This window comes from Populus euphratica, unplaced genomic scaffold, assembly GCF_000495115.2.
Source record: "Populus euphratica unplaced genomic scaffold, PopEup_1.0 scaffold372.1, whole genome shotgun sequence".
NCBI classification, from domain to species: domain Eukaryota; kingdom Viridiplantae; phylum Streptophyta; class Magnoliopsida; order Malpighiales; family Salicaceae; genus Populus; species Populus euphratica.
In genome coordinates this window covers 160,367-183,331 of record NW_011500264.1, presented here as the reverse complement: position 1 = coordinate 183,331, position 22,965 = coordinate 160,367, and the positions used below count along the sequence as shown (strand labels likewise).

At 31.1% G+C, this 22,965-nt stretch overlaps 3 protein-coding genes across 7 annotated transcripts; 2 read left to right on the top strand and 1 right to left on the bottom strand.

The window, feature by feature from the left end:
- The first annotated feature begins 4,122 nt into the window (after window positions 1–4,122).
- On the top strand, window positions 4,123–5,072 carry LOC105112892 (PRA1 family protein F3-like). The gene has a single exon (XM_011008788.1). It carries the CDS (start codon window positions 4,280–4,282, stop codon window positions 4,880–4,882), a length of 603 nt encoding a protein of 200 aa, XP_011007090.1. The 5' UTR covers window positions 4,123–4,279; the 3' UTR covers window positions 4,883–5,072.
- A 3,908-nt stretch (window positions 5,073–8,980) lies between these two features.
- LOC105112891 (RNA-binding (RRM/RBD/RNP motifs) family protein) lies at window positions 8,981–12,438 on the top strand. 3 transcript variants are annotated; one of them, XM_011008786.1, is made up of 10 exons: window positions 8,981–9,337; window positions 9,411–9,473; window positions 9,842–9,923; window positions 10,005–10,079; window positions 10,202–10,280; window positions 10,436–10,478; window positions 10,972–11,081; window positions 11,222–11,291; window positions 12,019–12,085; window positions 12,185–12,438. In XM_011008786.1, exons 1-10 carry the CDS (start codon window positions 9,125–9,127, stop codon window positions 12,202–12,204), a joined length of 822 nt encoding a protein of 273 aa, XP_011007088.1. In that variant the 5' UTR covers window positions 8,981–9,124; the 3' UTR covers window positions 12,205–12,438. The 3 variants fall into 3 exon arrangements, with proteins under 3 accessions (XP_011007088.1, XP_011007087.1, XP_011007086.1); XM_011008785.1 differs by having other exon boundaries at window positions 10,975–11,081; window positions 12,019–12,101; window positions 12,185–12,417; XM_011008784.1 differs by having other exon boundaries at window positions 8,982–9,337; window positions 12,019–12,101; window positions 12,185–12,417.
- Window positions 12,439–16,767: 4,329 nt separating this feature from the next.
- On the bottom strand, window positions 16,768–22,668 carry LOC105112890 (inactive protein kinase SELMODRAFT_444075-like). 3 transcript variants are annotated; one of them, XM_011008782.1, is made up of 11 exons: window positions 22,491–22,668; window positions 22,050–22,101; window positions 21,116–21,301; window positions 20,707–20,861; window positions 20,524–20,618; window positions 19,308–20,338; window positions 18,991–19,151; window positions 18,544–18,620; window positions 18,320–18,467; window positions 17,943–18,092; window positions 16,768–17,525 (listed from the first exon to the last, which is right to left on the bottom strand). In XM_011008782.1, the coding sequence occupies exons 3-11, from the start codon at window positions 21,297–21,299 to the stop codon at window positions 17,340–17,342; spliced, it is 2,187 nt and encodes a 728-aa protein (XP_011007084.1). In that variant the 5' UTR covers window positions 21,300–21,301; window positions 22,050–22,101; window positions 22,491–22,668; the 3' UTR covers window positions 16,768–17,339. The 3 variants fall into 3 exon arrangements, with proteins under 3 accessions (XP_011007084.1, XP_011007083.1, XP_011007085.1); XM_011008781.1 differs by having other exon boundaries at window positions 22,050–22,094; XM_011008783.1 differs by lacking the exon at window positions 22,491–22,668 and adding an exon at window positions 22,370–22,447 and having other exon boundaries at window positions 22,050–22,094.
- Window positions 22,669–22,965: the final 297 nt, after the last annotated feature.

Below are 22,965 nucleotides of genomic sequence, written 5' to 3'. Positions count from 1 at the left end.
GTCCTTCCCCTACCCATATTAGTTTTATACCAAGCATGCCTACAGGTTTTGTACAAGTTAAATTTATATCTTCATTGTAGTACAACATGTAAAGATTTGGGCATATATCAATTTTTTAGTATCTTGGTTCTAGGGATTTTCATTATGGATTTTGCAACATTAAGTTCTCTTTTAACTTATTCTCTTCAGGTAAAATAGTTTTTGCCTATTTGATTATGTTATCATAACTAACTTCACTCGTACCATAATCTAACTTAATGATAAACAATCATACAATGATCGATAATTTATTGTGATTTGTGCACACATCTCATAGTGGTTCATTAGAATATTTTAAAAAATCAAAAAACCTAGTTGCATCTATATTTGGTTCTTCGTTTACATGTGAACCTTCACTAAATAACCATAATTTATTCTTATTACATACATCGTCATTCTCATATAATGATTACTATTATCATAGACGACTTTATATATGTTGCTAGAATTAGATGTTGAGCCAACAATCCTTTCTAACATAGTCTCATAAGGAACATGGGTTCTCCATGTGCAAACAAAAACAAATATTTCTCAACGAATACTTTTTTTAAGAGATGCACTGTCAAAACATCTGGTTGGAGAAACTTTTTGTTTTTTCACTTCACATATGGACATCTAATTTCCCCTTCACTAATATTCTTTGAATTTAAAAGTGTAAAATTAATAAAACCCTCAACCTCTCTACATTATTCTTACCTATAAAGGTGAATCTATATGCATCCATAAACGATCATCCATTATTTAGAAAACTGACACGATCAAAAGATTGACGTCTTATTCCAAGTGCAGGGCTGTCGAAGTAATAAGTAACTCAACAAGATAAGATTCAAACCACATAGAGGTTAACTATATAAAATTATAAATAACAAATGAAAAGGAGTTGAAGAGAACTTTTGAGATGTGATATTGATGTGAGTGTTAATCAAAGATAAAAGCAATTGTCAATGTTAAAGGATCCATTAATATTATTAGAAATATGTATAATATAAACTTTTTTTACTAACCAACTAGAAACCACACCTGAAGGAGATTCAAATCGAATGATTTATCCTTAATAGTTCATTATAAATTTTTAATATGATCATATTAATTATCTTATTTTACTAACATCATACTTTTAACTATTGTTAGGAATTCAAGATGTTAACTTATGTTAACAACAAATGAAGTTCCTTTCATATTACAAGTGTCGGTTATACTATACAGTATGCTATGAAAGTACCACGTATTTGTTGTACCAAGGGCTATACAACACAAATCTAGATTAATCATTTAACAAGTAAGGTATTAAGAATTAGTAAGATATAAAGATAAAACATGTTAATAACAAACTTTCTTGGATATAAACATTGAAGTTCATGTTAAGTTTATATTATAAATATTCTAACAATATTAGTGAAACCTTTTCACATTTACATAATAAACTTAGTTAAACATTATAAAGAAGAGAAAAAAATAAACTATATAAGAACATAGTTATGATAAAAAAAAAAAAACATCAACAAGAGATTAATGAACGTAAAACTTAATCATTACAAAAATATAAAGAAAAAAAGCAATATGATGTTAATTTAAAAACCAAAACGTCAATGTTTGGTAAATGTCTTTTTTCATAAGCTAAAATTCATAATTATTGATTTGATGACTAATTATTGAGTGCGTGGCCACCTCTTGACTTGGTGACAACCATTATCTTTTTATCTGAACAAAACATCATTGCTAACGTCAACATTTAAATAGATAATCTTATGAAAGTTTTGGGCATTTGTCTTATCTTTCCAACAAAATAAGAATGAGCTCATTTGGGTTTCTAAAACTTAATATATGGGTTGAATACTGAACAGTGTCTGAGTTGTAGGACAGATTTCGACTTCTATTTTATTGCTACAATTTGAACTTGAAAACAACCCTTTTGAATCTTGGACTCTTATGAAAGTTTTAGACCTATGTCTTAGCTTTCCATCCATATAAATCAGACTTAAATCTATATTCTATAGCTCCAGTTATGATCCAATAACCGAATGATATTCTAGTTTGAATTGAATCAGCATCTCTTCTTTAAGCTTAGCCCTTTCTTTGTCTTTTCACTTTCAATAGTTAAATACATCAATCAATCCTTTAAATTATAAGATATGTTTGCATTCAAAATAAGCATTTACTATAAATTAAAGATATCTTATATTATCAAACTTGTTATTATAAAACATACTTAAGTTAAGGGATTTAATGATACTTTAAGTGTAATATGATGATATAAAACCTTAATAAAAATATACTTTTAAGTACTAATCAAAAACCTATATAAATTAATAATGACGACGTTTAATAATAATGTAATAATCAATTTAAAACTTAATTGTAGTAATTAAAAATTAATTTGTAATATATTAACCAATTATTATTTTTGTACAAAAAATGTAATGATGCATAATAATATCAACTAAATAAATACAATTTATGACAAGTAGTTGATAACGCAACTAATTATCAATTATTTGTTCAATTCAAGAATATTGAATCTAAATTTCTATTTAATTGTTATCAATTCTATAAAAAAAATCAATTACTCTAAAATTTTTAATTTAACAATAAAATTGTCAAAATATAATTGTTACCCTTTAAATAACTCATCATTTATTTCATTATAACATACTTAAGTTATAAAATCAAAATGAATTACATCAAATTACAAACAAACTCAATTTTTCTCAAATCACAAACAAGACCTAAAATAAAAATCAAACTTTAATTCTTTGTGAAAAGATTGTAAAATACTCAAATTACACAACAAATGCTAAAAAATAATATTACATTAACTTAAATCATAAATAAGTAAGTTTATTTACTTGATGTAAATAATATTTAGAAAAAATCTATAATGATACAAGTATATCAACATCATTTCTAGAAATAATGTTGATACAAGTGGTTAAAATCTATAATGATAGGAATTAGAATTGTGCTCAAATAGGAGAAAAAGGTTGTTGTTTTAATTTGTTGAGAAAAAAAAAAAAACAAAGAAAGGAGGGAAGAACGGGGGGTTGCTATTTATAACATTTTAGATTTATTGACAAATATATTGCCAGTAATTATATTGGTTATTAATTACATGTCATTTTGATAACAAATTCATTTAAAAAAATCTTTTTATTTTTTAATTATTTTATTCCAACAATATTTATTAACATAAATTATTTTGTCATTATTATAATTAGGAATTTCAGAATACAATATTTTATTGCTATAATCATTGGAAAGTATTGATAGAAAAATATTATGTTGATATAAGGCAATTTTGTAGCAGTGTATCATAGGAAATAGCTTTGAAAATATCATAATATTTGTGGGTTTTCAACAATCTCATTAATTTTTGAAAGATTTCATGAGATTTTCAGCAGCATTATCAATATTAATTAAAAAAACAAATAAAAAGATAAAAATCTTAAAATCATTTTTTTATTACATTCTCAAGATAAAAAGGGCATAAAAAGCCTTCTTCCTTAAAATTCTTTATATTATTGAATAAAGCATATTATATTAACATGGTTGTTTTAAATTAAAATTTAACAGTCAGTGGTAAACTATATATTGACATGTATAATATAATTTTATTATATTGATATTAAATAAATAAATAAATATTTTTAAAAGGTAGATGGTTAAAAAAAATATTTTTTTTCAAAGGATTTTTTTATTAAATTACTCTAATATATAAAAATAAAAATAGAAGTATTTCAAAGTGTAGTAGTGGTTGTTTTTAAAGTATTTTCCACTCAAAAATACATTAAAATAATTTTTTTAATTTTTTAATTATTTTTTATATTAGCATATTAAAATTATTTATACATATTAAAAATATTAATTTAAAATAAAAATAAAAAATTAATTTTTTAAATATTTTTTAAAAAAAAATCTTGTGATTACCACTTTAAAGAAAAAAATAATAATAACGGTTACCCTGCAAGCTCATTTAAAAAATATCCCTTTATCATTTAAAAAAATAATAAATCAAATAATAATTTTGTAGCTGTACTAGATCCAATGGAATAAATCCAGTTGTCCATAAATATAATTTAGCCCTCTCCTCCCTTCCATTTCCCTCTTCCTCTTTTTAACAACGTCATCCCCTCATCTCCTTATTATCTCTCTTCAAAAGGATCACCGAGAGGTCAAACCTCACAAAAGCAAAACCGAAGAACGTGACCCCAGGACCGCCTCCACCGGAATCTGGCCGGAAACAATGGCAAATTACGGCACAATCCCGACCTCTTCCTCACCGGGAACCTCCACGAAACTTGAATACATTTCTCGTGCCAAAGAGCGCATAAAAGCTGGTCTGGGCACACGTCGGCCATGGAAAGTGATGTTCAACTTCAGGTCTTTCAACTTCCCTGGCAATCTATCAGAAGCGCTAGCAAGAGTTAGAACTAACATCGCCTACTTTACTATGAACTACGCGATAGTAGTGCTAATAATCTTGTTCTTGAGCTTGTTGTGGCACCCTGTCTCTCTCATAGTATTTATTGTGATGGGAGTTGCGTGGGTATTCTTGTACTTCTTGCGTGATGAGCCCCTTGTGGTTTTAGGCCGCACTATTGATGATCGTGTGGTGATGATCGTGTTGGGGGTGTTGACCATCTTCTTCTTGTTGTTGACACATGTGACCTTGAATGTTCTGGTTTCACTCTTGGTTGGCGTGGTTGTGGTTTTGATTCATGGGGTCACAAGGAAGACTGATGATTTGCTCTTGGAAGAAGAGGCTACTGGGCTGATGAGTTCTACTCATGCTGCCGCTGCCGCTGCCGGTGCTGGTGCTGGTGCCGGCGCCGGACCATCTTCTTGATTGGTGGGTGCTTTTTAATTGAGTTTCTTGATCTTAATTGTACAAATAAAAAGATCAATTTTGTCATGTTTGTTGATTTGGTGCTCCTTCCAGATTGCCTAGTCATTTTTTTCTCCTCCTTGTTGTGGTCTGTAATGAAGTTACCGTCATTTATTTTGGAACCAGTGAGATTCATAGATTGTTGGGGTGGATTCTTGATCCTTCCATCTGGCTTTTGAGTGGTGGGTGAAGGGAAAGATGCAAACCCACATGGTAAGCTCACCACCAAGCATGTCCATGGCAATAATTAAGACCATGTCCCTTTTGATGATGCGTGATTGGTGGGTAAAACTAAATGATAATAAAAGCTATGGGTCCTAATATGAACATGAAATGATCAAGGATCGAATTGCGGTCATGAGAAAGATAATATAAACTCTATTTTTTTATCATATAGTTTTCCGTTTTAAATTTATTATTTAACATTAAATTTATTTAAGATTAAACTTAATAGCGTTTTTTAAAATGTTTAAATATAGGGGGATCTCTAGATATTGAGGAAAATTTAAGAGGCCTGGTTATTGCTTGTTTTTACCAAATAAAATTTTATTTTATTAATTTAAAATAATTAAGATTTAAGAGATTAATTTAATTTTATTGATTTAAAATAATTAAAATTTAGGAAATCAAATTTAAAATGTAAAAAAATTATAGGAATTAGGGTGATAAAGGGTTTTGCGTGTGTATTGCACGTACTAAGGACGCTGTTGACGTGTGTGATTTTCTCCGGTTGTCAAATGCCACCTTTCTTAAGTTTGATGCATCTCAATGGTTATTTTTCTAGTGGTGCGAAGCGTACTTGTGTTGAAGACATGTGGAGGTTAAATTTTCTTTTTTCTTTCTTTTTATTTTTTTCTTTTCTTTCCTTGATTTTCGTGCAAATTTTCCACGGAATAGCTCATGCCTTGTGAATTTATTTTTATGTTAAATTTCATTTATTTATTTATTAATTTATTAATTTTATTCCTTAACATTATAATAATTAAAAATTAAACTTTATAATATTTTATAATTTATCTTCTACGATGTAATCCAAGAATGGTGCTTTTTTTCATTCTTCATGAAAAAATAAAAAAAGGGTAATTGGTGGTATTAAATTGCTGAATAGATTAATAAGAAAACACTTTAAACTTCAAAGTTTATGACAGGGATTGACCGGATTTAATGATTTATATAAATGTTAACCCTAAGTTTGGAGAGAGAGAGAGAGACCGGTGTGTCCTTTTAATAACAGTTCATCTCTTGCAAAAAAAAGAAAAAAAGAAAAGAAAAGGAGGTAGGTAAATTACAAGGTTGCTGAAGCTGGGGTGAAACTCATGCGGGTACAGTTGATCTTCAAATGGAGACTATCTGCCATTGTAGTTTATATTCTTACATCTGATGAATTTCTTTATCCCGTTCCAATCACAAAGTTGACTCGAACTAGCATTGATGGGCTGCTATTTGCAAGATCCTTTTGTAATAATAATAATAATAATAATAATAAGAAAAGGAAGAAGAAGAATAAGAATACCCTACTATACTAAAAAAAACTTACGATTTTTTTTTCAATTCATCCCCCTCTTTTTCTATTTTCCTTATTTTTTCTTTTAATCACATCCTTGTTCTTTTTGCAATTTCATCCTGAAACTCTTTTAACAACATTCAACTTATATTTAAACAAATTAAGTTTACTAAATTATATTAAAATAACTTTTATATAATTTAATTTTATACCTATGTTAGATAAAAAGTCAGATTAATAACTTTTTTTTCCTTACTTTCATCTTCAGAATTTTTTGATCAAATGATTAAGTTGTTTTTAGATTTGCTCAGTCTATTAAATCATGTTAAAACAACTTTTAAACGATTTAATTTTAAACTTGGATTAAATAAAAAGTTGAATTTGAAGTTTCTTATTTTGTTTTTTCCTATTTAATCTCTCTTTTTTTTCCAATTTCATTCTCTCTTTTTTTTTATACTAATCAACCATATTGCTTTTGAATAAGTCAAGTCGACTGGATCACACCGAGTCTATTATTACACAATTTAATTTTAAACTCAAATTAAATAAAAAATTAGATTAAGATGCTTCAAAGTAGATTGGCTAGGCTAGGCTAGGCTAGGCTTAATATCAAAGTCAAATAATTCTTTATGATATTTTTTTTGTTACCTTAAAAGAAATTAATTTGAATCACAGCATACCGCGATCTTATAAACTAGTACTACAAACTTAAAAAACTAGGATATGACTCATCTGTGTCACTAATAAGAAATGAAAGAGGTCCCTTTTTTTTTTCCTTTGCTCTTTTTTTTTTTAATTTTATCCTTCACATTAAATTTGTATTAAAAAAAATTATTGTTTTTTTTTTAATTCACTCCTTCAATATTTAGTTGATTTTGATTTACTCTTCATAATTTATTTGGGTTTGCTTTCATGGTTATTATTTTCTCAAACAAATGTTATAACATTTGGTTTGTGCTCAACTTGGACTAATCATGTCGATTGAATCATGTTAGAGCAACTTCTATGCTATTTAATTTTAAACCTAAGTTAGGCAAGAAATCAAGATAGTAGGGGGTTTTTCATATCAATTTCATCCTTTTTTTAATTTTATTATCATTTATTTATTTTTACCATCAACCAAGTTGTCTTTGAACAATTCAAGTCAACTAGGTCACATCGGGCCTAACTCCTACACGATTTAATTTTAAACTCGAGCTATGAAATGAGTCAAATTGGAAACTTTCAGAGTTGAACCAATGGGTCAGTTTAATAATAATATCAAATAGTTTTTTATAACCTAGATATTTTTTTTGTTATGTTAAAAAAATAAATTGATCTGACCTGCAATATAATGTGACCCTGTAAACTAGGACTACAAACTAGAAAAACTATGGTATGATTCACCTTCTTCATTGATGAGCGGTGAATGAAATTTTTTTTCTGATTTCATCTTTCAATATTAAGTTTGTATAAAAAAAATTATAGGTTTTTTTATTTCAATTATCTTTCAATATTTAGTTGATTTTTAATTGGTTTTTATAATTTATTTCAGTTTATTTTTTATGATGTTATTGCAGTCTCAAACAAATATTGTAATATTTGATTTATGCTCAATTTTGTTAACATCTATTTTTAATATCGTATAATTAAGTAAAAAATATTTTAAAAAACAAAACTATTAAATCTAGTGGACTCCATGATTGGGTCATTAGTTTGGCGGGTTAAGCCATGAAATATGACTCAATCCAATATATTGTCATTTTAATATTAAAGAAAGGTGTCGCTTTGGAATTTTCAAAAAAATCAAATTATGCTTTTTATCAGTTATTTAAGTTATCTTTGAACTTGTCAAATAAACCGAATTATATTGGAGTAACTCCTACAAATTTTAATTTTAAATTTAAGTCAAGTAAGGAGGTAAATTAATAAGTTTTAAAGTTAACCTACTAATATATATTTAATAATAATATTAAATAATTTTCTACAATATGAATATTTTTTTTCAAGCTGAAAACATACCTAACCCGACCTATATTAAAACAAGATCTAATCAAATAATAACAATAACAATAACAAAAATTTACATAAAGCCGAGATAAACCTTGTAATTACCACTTATGCTATATTGTTAGCATACAATAGAAGCTAATTAGGCAGATCATACGCCTGGCTTCATAGGAATTTGTCTCATAGATGATTGAATGCTTTTAAAGACAAGCTTTTCAAGCATTCAACTAAAATTAAAATTATTAAAGTACCAATTAAGCGTCCAATGAAGTCTTAATACATCAAATTAAAATTTGATAAAGCATGAGGCGCGATTCTCAATTATCAGATGTTGTCCGAACTAGGATTAATTATTTGTGACTATTGAAGGGAAATTTTCTCAAAAAAAAAAAACCATGAAAAACACATTAATAATTATTAAGTCATTGTGATAAAATTTTGAAGAGCTATTAAAAGATGAAGAACGGGAAGGGATCGAAGGATTTGAATTTGGATGAGAGGGCTTAATTGATAATTTCTAATATGTCATATACTTAATTGATAAAAAAAAATAGAATGGGACTCAATTGAGAATTGATGCATAGGTCGATTTGCAAGACTTCGCTTCTCCAATCCCCTCCCTAAACCTCCACTCCTCTTCTCCCGTGCTCCTCCTCCGTTGTCTTTACCGCCACAAGTTGTGGGTCAGCCATCAAGATTTAATAGTAATAATGTCACATGGTCATCACCAGCCCTACGATCCATATTACCAGCTGCCGCCAGCACCAGCAGCAGCGCCGGGAGGAGAGTGGAACAGCGGGATAAACACTCTGTTCGTGTCGGGACTACCGGATGACGTGAAGGCACGTGAAATTCATAACATCTTTCGGCGTCGCCCTGGATTTGACTCTTGCCAGCTCAAGTACACCGGTCGCGGCAACCAGGTGAGGACCCAATCTCAAATAGAAATGAATAATTCAAGATGGACAAGCTTGAATATGTTTGTTTACTTTGCAGGTTGTTGCTTTTGCTACCTTTTTCAATCACCAATCAGCCATTGCAGCTTTGCATTCTTTGAATGTGAGCCCTTTATTTCTCTGTTTTTTTTTTTACAGAATTTATTCTTTCTTTCTGCGAAATACAATATTTTCCACCGCTGATAAGTTGTTTCTTGACCGGCGTTTCGATGATGTTGGCAAATGAGAAGAGGGGAATTCTTTATGGTATATAGCTAGGCTGTTAAACTAAATTATTGTAAACAAACAAGCATCTGGGTTTTCAGTTCTGATTCGTAATGGATGGTCATATTTAAGTTTTGTTCTAAAAGGATATATGACAAACGGGCGCATTGTGAATATGTAAAGATGGTTATGGTGATGATAGTGTTTGAATCTCTTGGGAATCCATGCATGTTTGTAATGCCATCTTTCATTGTTGATCATGTTTAGGGAGTAAAATTTGATCCTCAAAGTGGATCCACTCTGCATATTGAACTTGCCAGATCAAACTCGAGGAGGAAACGTAAACCAGGTACGTGGTTGAACATTTACTGATCGAAATTACTGTTTCCAAAACGTGTTTGATAGGCAATTGACCTTCTTTGTTATGCAGGTAGTGGGGCCTATGTTGTCATTGATAAACGAACCAAAAAGCCATCCGATGCTCATGAAACATCAAGTGATGATGGTAATTACTGATATGCGTGCCTAGTTGTGCATGTTTATTTGTTGTTCTCCTATTTTTCATTTCAAAGAGTTGTATACATGGGATTTTGCCTTGACTCTGTTTGATTATCTTCCCATGTATAGTTGAAAGCGACCCCGAAGAAGATCCTGAAATGAACAATGTTAATACTGCCTACCAGGGTGGTTCAGAAAATGCAAAGAGGTTAGAAAAGTGATTAAAAGTTATACTTGTTACACGATTTAAAGTTTATTATTTCAAGATTCCTACTGACTAGATTACTGGTGCAAAATAATTCTTGAAGTTTTCCTAACTTTTTTGGTGCATCTCTGACTTTTCTTCTGTCTGCTTCTTTGCAGTGAGGCCACAAGTGATCCTGATAATGCTGCAGTAGCAGTCAATGTAAGTAAACAATGTTTCACCTTGTCCTTTGTAAGAGGTGCTGATTCATGTGCTCGGGTGCTGATAACACTGCTTTATTTGTTTGCTTGTTTTGGGGGTTGTTGGGAGGAGGTGGGGGTTAAATGAGCAGCGAACGACTTTAACTGACAGTTAATGCATTAATGAAAAACAAATTTCTTGAAAGGTAGTTTTTTGACAGAATTGTTCCCTGGTTCTCCACCCTTTTTGTCGTGCTTATTGGTTTGTATGCCCTCACTCGAAATTGCTGTGGTTTTTAGCTAGTATTTTAGAAGTAAAACTTTCAGGAGATAGCGAGAATGTGGAGAAAGTTATGGACATGAAACTAAACTCACTCTGCTGGCATTTCACGTATATCTCTGAATTTTGAATTGACTTTTCCTCTTTGATGAATCCCAACTGTTGATTACATAACCTTTCTCCGGTGATTAGTCCATAGGCATGGAAATGCATTTGAATTAAATGGTTGGTTCAGGAGATAGGGGAGAGGACTGCAGAAGGTGGTGTCCGTCCTTGTTCCACTTTGTTTATTGCAAATCTAGGTCCAAATTGCACTGAAGATGAACTGAAGCAAGTTCTATCACAGTGAGTTCCAGTTTGCTTTATCAAAATAGACTCTTTAGTAATCTTTTCTGTACTCCAATTATGTTCTTATTGCTGTTGTCTTGATTTTCTATTATATTATGAGTTTGGAAATGTGATGGCTTAAATTCTTTTGGTTCCAGATATCCTGGATTTCACGTGCTCAAAATTCGTGCAAAAGGTGGAATGCCAGTTGCCTTTGCTGATTTTGAGGTATTAATGCTACCAGTCAAAGAAATTGCTTGTGCTTTGGGCCTATGGCCTTTCCCAAAAAAAAAAAAAAAACAAAACAAAACAGGGTCCAGAGATATCAATGAAAACATTTTCTTGATCCATGGCCATCTCCTTAAGATGGCTCGTGCTTGCAGACATATGGGACCATCTTAGATGTTGGCCATTGTTTATGAGGCAGCATCAGAGGCCATCTCCTTAGTATGGCTTGTGCTTCTAGTCACTTAGTCTTATATAAGACTAAATTCAGTTACACATTTTGCTGTTGATGCCGTCAATGCTCCTCCAGGCATCTGGCGCTGTCATAAATGTTGTTTAAAAGGCAGCATCAGAGAAAATGCAACACAGCTGTTGGTGTGAAGGGATTTGCTTGATCTTGGCAATATATCTCACGCAGCTGCAGTCACAATAAAACAAGCAAGCTGGATTATTGTTTTTCACCTTTAAAATGATTGCTCACTTGATAATCTTGGTTTGAGAAGTATACCCATTCAGCACTGCAGGATTCTTTGTATTGAAACGTTGTCACAATATGGATCTCTTCCTTCGTATCATGAGCAAAAGATGGTTCTTACTTTATGTTGTAAACTTAAGTTCCCCTATCAAACTATCATCTTATTAACATCTAGATTAGTAGCTGCAAAACTCCCGATTTAGGAAGACTAAATGAGTCTTCAACCTTTGATGTTCGTTTTTTCTTTTCTGGCAGGAAATTGAACAAGCTACTAAAGTCATGGAGAATCTTCAAGAAACCACTTTACCATCATCAGACAGAGGTGGCATGCACATAGAGTACTTATTCTCCAATCTTGTTTTGCTCTTTAAACATCAAGTATTTCATCATCATAATGTATTTTTGCACCGGAACACTGCAGATATGCCAGGTCCAAAATGAGGAAGCCATAGCAAAGAACCCAATCACTCATCAGCTGACTACTTTTTGCTTCTCTAGGAAACTAGTGGTTCTATCTTCACTAAACAATATATTGCAAACCAGATTGGCCTTGTTTTTCTTAATATTGTAAAGTTCCTGATGATCTATAAAGTGCTTCTCTCGTGTGGTTATGTTCCTTAATATGCTTTTGAGTGAATTTTTATTTAGTCCTTGGTGTTGAGTTCTGGAATATTATACATGCAGCAGAAAAAATAAATAAAATTATTTGAGAGTCTCTACGATATTGTTAGATAAATTTAGAGTTATTTAGAAATTTATTACCTAAACATCTGATTTTTTTCGACTTTGAATAATTCTTTAAAAATTATGTTGTTACAAACCACAAGTTGTCTAATTATCTAATCTATAACAATAATTTACATGAACCAAAATAAATAAAATTATTTGAGAGTCTCTAGGATATTGTTAGACAAATTTAGAGTTATTTAGAAATTTGTTACCTAATCATCTGATTTTCTTCAATTTTGAATAATTCTTTAAAAGTTATGTTGTTACAAACCATAAGTTGTCTAATTATCTAACCTATAACAATAATTTACACGTACTACCTATGAGAAATTTTTTAAATATCTATTTAAGAGAGATCGTTATACTTAGAATGCTCATTTTTTATTTTGTGACTTTTATAATTTGTTTTCTAAAATACAAGCACTAAAAAAATAAAAGGAATAACTTGTTATTTATAGAAAAATTTTATAAATTGGTGAAATATTAATTTGTCTATTGAATAATATTTATATATTAATTTTGGATAATTTTAGAAATTAACTTAATTAAGCTTTTACCTGATTTTTGTAGGTTTAGAAATATAATTTTTGTATTAATTATACTCTAGTTTTTAATTTCTAAAATATATTTTAATTAAGTGATATTTAATTAAATCATCATAGTTTAATTTATAATTAATAGTTATTAATATGTGTAACCTGTTAGGTTTCTTATTTGTTGACTCAAATAGTAATTATAATTTTAATTAAACAGAATTAAATAAATTAAATAATTTAATTTATTATCAATTTAACAATTGATTAATTGATATTTGAAAATTAGATGCATTGTCTAACAATATGTCATGATTCTCAAATAATAAAAAAAAATCATTAGTGGTTTAATTTAATATTTTAATTATTATTTTTTTAGTGTAATTAATATATTTTCATTAATAATATTCAAATTTAACATTAATGCATGGAGTATAAATGCCATATTAAATCATGTTTGTTATCTACATAATAGTCATTGATTGTTTGAATAATATTTGAAACTCTTTTCAAATTTTATTTCACATTGGCTAAGGATCTTTAAGTCAATATTACTTGAAAATAGATGAAATATTTTTTCTAATTCATGTAGAGTAATGAATTCTCTCTTGATCACTCAAGCACTTTCATATAGTTCATGTTATACTTAATGTTTGTTCCTTCACTAGTCGATTAAAATTATATATAATAGGATCAAAGTATAACATTTTTCATACAAGATAACTTGATGATCTCAAGTCTAAGCATGACTTACATAACCATTATATGAGCTTTTTTTATAGATATAAATTATCTCTCCCTACAGAATTATCATATAGGTCAATTTAATGTAAATGTTTTATAACAAATATTTATATATTAATTCTAAATATCCCTTATATCTTAGTTTATAAAAATAATTATTTTATTTCATAAAAAAACATAATATATATCAGGCTCTAGGGTTTTAATAAATATCCAATATTAAAAAGATCATCAACTAGGTTTAGAAACAATACTTCAATGAAATATAAATCTCATAATTATAATAACTTTATAATTTTCCTAACAAATTATTTTTATCCCATAAACTTTATCTTTATACTAGATTTATAAATCAAGTATTAGACTCACCAATCTAATATTATATGAATATTAAAAATAAATTAAATTTTTATTAATAATAAATATATATCTACATTAATATAATAATGACACATATAACTAACCAAATTACTACAAGGTATATTAAACTATGACTTGAATTTAGTTAAAACTTGGTTCTTTGTTGAAAACCTATTATTAGTTAGTCTTTTTACTGTTAGTTACCTTGTTATTTTAAAACAACAACTAGTTTCTCTAAACTTTTGACATGTTGGTTAAGAAGCGGAGGAAGCAGCAGTAGCAACGAAGATGTTTTGGTTATACAATGGTTAACAATAGTCAAGTGACTAAGTTACAAACTTTAAAACATGAATAATGATGGAGTCAGAAAATTTTAAATGAAGGAACAAATTATAAATAATTGATATTATATATTATATAAATATGTGTTATATAGAGAAATTAATTTCAAATGCATGTACTAACTCATGTCAAGCAAAATTAATTTAGAAATATTTTTAAAATAAAAAAACTTATATTATAATTATTATTTTTTAGTTTTTATATTTTAAAATTGCTTAATAATGACTTCATTATTAATTTCATTAAAAATATTCTTTCTCAATATATATAATGAAACTTTCATTCATTTATTTTTAAATCTTCTAGAAACTAGTGAAATTATTAGCAATAATTTTTTTTTAATTTATTATTTTACACAAGAAAAAAAATTAAGGGGGCAATTGCCCCTTTAATTTCTATTGTGCTCCGCCACTGAACATGAAGGACTGTATAATCATATTAAAAAAATCTAAGGACTAGAAATTAATAAATGTTTTTTCTTTTTAATTGTGTTCTCATCCGCTTGTTGAGCAGCCATATAAAATTAGAAACGCTTTGATAGATTTTACTTGATTTTTTAAATTATTTTTTATTTAAAAATATATTAAAATAATATTTTTTTATTTTAAAAAATTATTTTTTATATAAATCTAGCTTTCGGATTTGACTTGAAGCAAATCAGTTTGTTGGTAAGTAAGTGCGGGCTTAAATCGATCATTTTGCTTAGCTTGGATTCAAAATCTTGTTTGTTCCGCATGGTGTTTCATTTAATCAAACGTGGCTGAGAATACTCTTTGAAACAAAATCCTATGATTAATGGTGATGTTTTCATGTAAAGCTATGTTTATTTTTATATTTTTTTAAATTATTTTAAATTAATATTTTTTTATTTTTAAATTATTTTAATATGATGGTATCAAAAATAATTTTGAAAAATAAAAAAAATAATATTTTAATATATTTTTAAATAAAAATATTTTTAAAACACACTCCCAAGCATATTAAATTTAAAAATGGAGATGAAACTAATAAAATTAACTTCATGATTACTATTTTTTTTAATGATATTTCAATTTATTTTGAAATGTCTATATAATATTTTATTGTTGTGTTGGGTCTTCCTTTTAGATTTAGATTCTTTAGAAACTGTTTGATAATCTAGTTATAGTTGTTTTTCAAATAATTTTTTATATAAAAATATATATTAATAATATTTTTTTTATTTTTAAAAAATTATTTTTGATATGAACACATTAAAACGATCCAAAACATATTAAATTTTAATAAAAAAATTTCGAATTTTTTTAAAATATATTTTGCACCGCGTTTCTTAAGAGTTACTAAATAGAGTTAATTAAAATTTAGTTTTTTTTAAAAAAAATATAATTTGAATATATTAATATTAAAAATAAATTTTAAAAAATAAAAAAAATATTATTTTAATATATTTCAAAAAAAAAATACTTAAAAAAAAGACTACTTGCTCACTCCTTAACACCCCCCTCTGATATATTGCCGCACCTGCAAGTCAAGAGCTATAGAACAAGGCAAGTTACCTATCATCCAGGGCAATACAACTCTTGACGCATCCAATAATTTGTTTTCTTTTTATGTTTTTTTCCCCCGAAAGGTTGCATCCTGTTCAGCAGCCCATCACATGCAGAATTAAGAAGAGACAATTCCATTTCAGGATAGAGTTCTCGAGAAAATGTTTGCCATCAACCAGAGGTTAGATAAGCGGTAACCAGCTCTGCTCCTGTGGATAACGAAATCAAGAGCATGGGGATGGCAGTGTGTACTCTGCATAAATCCCAGCATTAAAAACGTTCTGAATCTTCGAGCCTGTCATTATCACAATTAATGCTTGGATTTACTGCATTTCCAAGAATTTGAAATTCAAAAAATGGCTGCCAAGGCAAGAAAGGATTTTCCTTCCATCATTGCAACCCGCCCCCCACCCTCATTTAATGCTCCCCTGTTTCGTGTTTGCTTGCTTTGGTTGGTTCCTGAGGTCAAGGCAAATCTAAGATTAGTTTCATCTGCTTCTTCAAGCCTTTGTCATTATCAGAATCAATGCTTGGATTTACTGCATTTCCAAGAATTTGAAATTCAAAAACACATTGCTGTCAAGATAAGAAAAGATTTTCCTCTCATCATGTGCTTCATGTCTTCGAGGTCAAGACAAATATGAGATTAGGTACATCTACTTCTCCATCCTCTCCGTCCCTCAATTCTCAAAGTTTCAAGACAGATCCAAGATAGGCAGACCTACACAGCGAGAGAGCGAGAGAGAGAGAGAGAGAGAGAGAGAGATTCCTAAGAGCTGCTTCATTGCCTCAAGCATAGCGTATTCACTAGTGCTCATGCATCATTGCTATTTAATATCAATTCCTATCATTTACCAAATACAAAATATTGCGGGAAATTTTATGATAGTATTCAGAATAAGAATAACTAACAGTCTTCTTAGTTACTTTTCTCGATCCATTTCAAAGAAATAAATACACATAAAGAAAGAAAAGTTCGGTGAAGATATTCTTTTTTTTTTTCTAGGTCCTGAATTTAATTTTCTCTTTCCTTTGTGTATCTATCATTTCTTTAAAATGGATTTAGAAGAATAACTAATAGAATTCCACAAGTTACTCCATCTACATCATAAAATTTTCCAAACATTGCTTACCCTACTCCCTTTCCACTATACAAAGCAAAATGAAGATGGCTTTGAACAAAACACTAAAGGCCATAAAAAAAAATACAAAATGCAAATGGACCAGCCACATATTTGGCACCCCTTACGTATATGTTGATCATTACGGGTTAACTCTTGACGAATCTCGGCATGAAATCCTCCTGGCCTTGTCCCTTTCCTCGAAAATTGGCTTTAGGATGTCAAAAGGATAGCTTCCCACTGAATCCTTCCAATGCCTCATTTATTGGTAGGGGACCACCACAATGCTGTGGTGGCTGCTGCTGCTGCTCTATGTAAATCCTTCCACTCCGGTTTCCCACATCATACCCAGGTGTTGCCATGTAATTTGTGTCCAAAAGCATGTCACCTTCTAGTATGCGGAGAACCTTCTCCCAAATAACAAACAAATAAGCAAAAACATGGCCTAAGTTCTAATGATAGCTATCCAAAACATCAAAATGCCGCGCACATAAGCAAGTAAAGCATATCAAGATCTTTCCCATAATAAATTTAACAGATAAAAGCATGTTTCCATGATGAATTCCAACAAAAAAGGTGAAATTTTGCAAGAAAAGAAAGAGTAGAAAACAAAAAAAAAAAAAAAAAAAACCTTTTTCATAACTTCAATTGAAGCCGTTCACATTTGTTTCTATACAGCTTTGATAACAACGCAAACTTATCCTGCTGTTCCGGAGTCCTAGGGCCTACGGATTTCTAGAAGTATAAATGCATTAGGACACGCTCATTCAGATTCATGTATTGTAAGGCAAGACTGAATATTTTAAATTGAAAGCTTTGTTTACCTGAGACATACGAGGCCTGGATTGAGGATCCCGTCGTATGCATAACGATGCTGCATGGAGCATGCAGTAAACCTCCTGCTCTGAATAGTGATTGCCAAGCTGTGGATCAATCAGTTCATCTATGGCAAATTCTTCCAATAGAGGACGTGCCTATCCGGATCAATATGCTTGAGAATTAGAATATAAGAAGAAAGAAGCTACAGAATGCATGACGTATGGTTCTTCCTAATTCTACTGGTAGTTTTTGTCACTTATCTCAACAATGTCTTTGCGTGATTACACTGAACACAGCCTAATGAAGCATGAAAATACTAGCATAAATATTGTGGAACACAAAGCTAAAGCTAAGGATTGACAAACTGATTCCTAAAGCATACCCATTCCGTGAGACACTGCTGGCCCTTTGGCCGGTTGAGGTCCACAGCTTTTCGGCCGGTAACAAGCTCAACCAAAACAACTCCAAAGGAATAAACATCAGCTTTTTCTGTGATTTGACCGCTTTGAGCATACTCTGGAGCCAAATACCTGCAGCAGAGAACATCTTATTCAATACTGCAATTGCATGTAGAAGGAAAAGGCAAAAACCACCATCTGAAATTACCCAAATGTTCCAATCACTCTTGTTTCAACACCAGTTTCGCCATCAGGCTGCCACCTAGCTAGGCCAAAATCTCCAACCTAGCAATAAAAAGCTGAACTAAGGTCAATAAATTCAACAGGTTGGTAAGAGAAAATCCATGTTTCATACACCATGAAACACAAGAAAAATATCTCCAGAAACATCTTCCAAGAAATTCTGAAGAAAACAATACTACTATAAGCTTGTCAAGCTCCTCTTCATGAATGTACAGAAGTGATGCATACATGAAAAACAAAATGAAGGTCTACAAGGATTCTACTCTGGTTCTGTAATGAGATATTGGAAACAAGTTGCTAGCAAACATAAGGTAAAAAGAAGAGGACTTCGACGCAAATATGAAGCATTTGTGAGTAACATTTTCATTTCTAAGTGTCTAATTTTGAAAAAGAAAACAACGAAATTCCATACCAGTGGTTCAAAATCATGGGTTATGAGAATATTGTTAGGCCGCATATCTCGATGGACAATGCAACCTACTCTGCATTCTTCATGAAGATAGCGTAACCCTCGAGCAGCTCCTGCTGCAATCTTTTGTCGTGCAGACCATTCTAATGGCTCCCTATGGCGTCCTGAAGAATAAAGCTTTTAGTAAATTGCAAATAAAATTGGCATCAAATTACAGGTACTTGTTTTAACCAAACAAATGGCACATCATTAGGATCATATATAAGTGTTTTTTCTGTTATACAAGAACCAAGCTCTTTGTGCAGGATAAAAAAAATTACCATAGAGATGAGAATCTAGTGACCCATTGCATATATATTCATAAACTAGCAACCTCCTTCTATCCTCAATACAAAAGCCAATGAGCATAACAACATTTCGATGCTGAGCACAGCTAAGGACTTCCACCTCTGAGCAAAATTCGATATCCCCCTGTGAACTAGCCAATTTGTGTTGCTTGACAGCAACTGCCTGGCCATCTGGCAATACACCTCTGTGAACTGATCCAAACCCACCCTCTGCCAAGAAATTGGCTTGTGAAAATCCTCCAGTAGCAAGCTCCAACTCGGCATAGCTAAACCACCTTGGGGGCTTCCCAAATACAGGTGCCTTATGTTGGCAAATTGAACACAAAGGAGGGGGGCCAAGAGGTGCATTTCTGGATAATGAGATCGCCTCTCTCATGTTTCCACTCAAGTCTAGATCAGTTCTGTAGTTTGACTTTCCAATTCCTGTTTGTTGATCAAGTTTTGAGAACTTCTCTAGCAAAGCTATAGTTGTTGAAGTTTGAGCCAAACTATTACTTCTCTGAGAGCCATCTTCTATGTGTCTTGAGGAATGAATGTGAGAACTAAGCAACTCTCCTACCCATGGTTCAAACCTTAAACTTGAAACTGAAGATAAATGTTCACTGTCTGTGTCCGAACTAGATTCATCAAGATCCCTATTTTCCACAATGACCAGTGGTTCCTCTTTCTTGAGTTCTCTATTTGTTTCTGAGATAAAAAATGGTGAAGTTCCTGGATCACTTGAGACTGATGAAGTCCCTGCCTCAGTCAAAGTAAATGGTGTTCCAGCCTCTGGACTACTTGTTGGAGTAACCACTGGTCCTCGAATGGAGCCTGGAGAATCATTTTTATTTTTGGAATGCTTCTCAGATGCTTCATCTAGCTTGGAAGGTGATGAGCCCACAACTTCTTCCTTTGATGATCCAACAAGATTCAAGCGGAGGACTTTTGCCTGGGACTTTTTCATAACCACTATGTTGCAATGCAGCTCTTCCATGCAGCGTTTTTCCTCGTACCTCAGCTGTCTATAGAAGAAGCCCAGGCGTCAAATAATGAATCATAAGAATCTACATATATTCTGGATCAAGCAAAGCAGTATCAAGAACTCGAATGAGGCAATACTTTATTAATTCAAAATCTTAAAGTTATGTTTTTAAACTGACAAGGATAAAATATGATAGTAAAAACCCAACAAAGATTGGAGAATTACTTGTCTAATACAACCCAGTTGGCTTGTGCCTTCTTGGCTTCTGCAGAGACTGCCCCACAAGGTGAGCCAGATACAATTTTTATCTTCACATTGATCTGTGAATGGAATCAGGATACAAAACATAGTATCAGCATAGGCATAAAGGAGTTTAACATCCATGAGAACTTAGACTGAGGCACTTACTTTGTTTGGATCATAAACATCATGAAGCTGAAGGATCATCTGGGAGCAGGAATCTGTGAGGTCAAACTTCTGATCTGAGGTTGCTCCCAGATGAGACTTCCGGTGACCATTGGCACAGTCACCAGCAAATCTTGGGAATCCCCATAATCTTCGGCCTGAAGAATTAGTGAAAAGGCAATCCGATTTACCATCAAATTAAGAAAGTTAAACCCCGAAGTACTTTCTAAAAAAGGAAATGATAGAGCAGAATAAGATTGACATTGAAATCCGAAGGTAAAGAAACGATCGATTGTAACAGGAGCAAAATCAATAATGAAATATCAAACTATAAAACATCCCAGGCAAAGTTTATTAACTAAGATTAGAAAGCCACAAGCATGAAGTTAATGAAAGGAAATGAAAAATGTACCTGGACTCTGTGAAGGGACAACCACCAGCAGAGTAATGCAATCTCCAGGTTGCACAACGTGAGTCAAAGCCCAGACCAAAGCAGTCTTGGGAATCTCCTTGGAGGCTTTGACTGCAACAACAACCTTCACAGCAACGTCTGAGCCGCCTTTCTCTTGGTTCCCTCTCCTCTGCTCTCTACTCATCACTACCACCACAATTAATTTATCAAAAACCTCCACTTGTTCTCTTAACCAAATTCCCCACTAAAGTTATAGAGCCAACAACAAAAGCATGACTACAAGACGCACCAAGATATTTCATGCATTATTACACTGTCCCATCCATGTTGGATTCAAAAGACAAGAACCACCGACAAAAAAACTATACCCCTCCCGTTATAGCAGCGGCAGACCACACCTTTGACAAGACCCTTTTCACTATTTAACACAAGCTCCTCTAGAATCAATAACAAAAGCCTATTTCACAGCCCTACAATTGTATTCGGCCTCTCCTTTGATTAATCAACAACTTGTTAACCCACCCACCCAAAAAAAGAAAACTCGTAAAGATCTAGACACCCTTTTGGCTCAAAATGAAAGAACCAGATTACACTAGCAGAAATTCGACCAAAAAAAAAATTGGTCTTGCAAAAACATTCATAGAAAGAGCATCCGCAAACACTATATGGAAAAATACAACAAACACTAGAACTGGGCCTCACTGTCACTTAACGCTGCTAAAGCCTTCTTTTTCTGAGTCGTCAAATTAATGACTCAAAGTACAGTGGTAAAAGAAATAGCTCCAAAAGATTCAAGTAAATTTTCTTGGATCCCAGATTGGTATGCAGTTTAAAAATAAAATAAAATAAATTGTTCCAGTTTCCAAAAATCGAGTTGACCATGATGGAATCTTCCACAAATTTGAACAAACAGTCTTAAGCTGAAAAGCCACACCTTTTTCTTGAAATCAAACAAGCTCTTACTCACATGGTCCTCCTCCTGCAAACTCAAGAAAAAAAGAAGAAGCAAAGATCAGAGTTAAAACATTTTACATTCACATCAAATTCCTCTACCTGTTTCCGAAATTCAAACAAAAAGAATCAAGCTATAAAAAAATATACAAAATTAAAAAGAAAAAAAAGTATTAATAGATCCAAAACTTGGTATTTCTTTTGTTATCTCAGAGAAAGCAACTAAATATCAGAGAAAACAAAATTTCGAAAAATTAATATAAAAAAAATAAAAAAAAGGAGGAGAGATGAAGCGGCAACAACCTTTGGAATGGGGGGAAATACTGCTTCTAAGAAAACAGCGGTTTTGTGCAGATAAAAAAGAAGAAGAAAATTGTGGTTTCAAATGGAAAGAAAAACGAAGAAGAAAGAATCTTAAACTTACAAAGGGACCAATCTGCGTTCAAATAAAAAGGAAGAAGGGGGGGAAATCCTCTTCCAGATATTTAAATGCGTGCGTCGTCGTCTCTGTGTTTCTTTCTGTCTGAGAGTGTGCTTGTAAAGGGAAGGGAAGATTAAGGAAAAGAATTATACTAATGAATATAATAAATAAATAACATTGAATTTGCATGTATGGGCCCTCCTTCGAATCATTTTTGTTGTTGGTGTTCTTCTGCTTACAACTTGAGTTTTTATCGTGGGATCTGCGTGTTGTTTTTATTGTTATAAAAGTTATTTTTTAAAGAATTATTTTTTTTAGAAATATATTAAAATAATATTTATCAAAAAATATTAAAATAATCTAGAAATGCTAAAAACGTTTAAAATAAAATAATAAATTTAAATTATGATGAAAAATAAATTGAAACTCAATATCAAACACCTCAGAATTAGAAATCTTTCTTTTTTCTTAACTATCT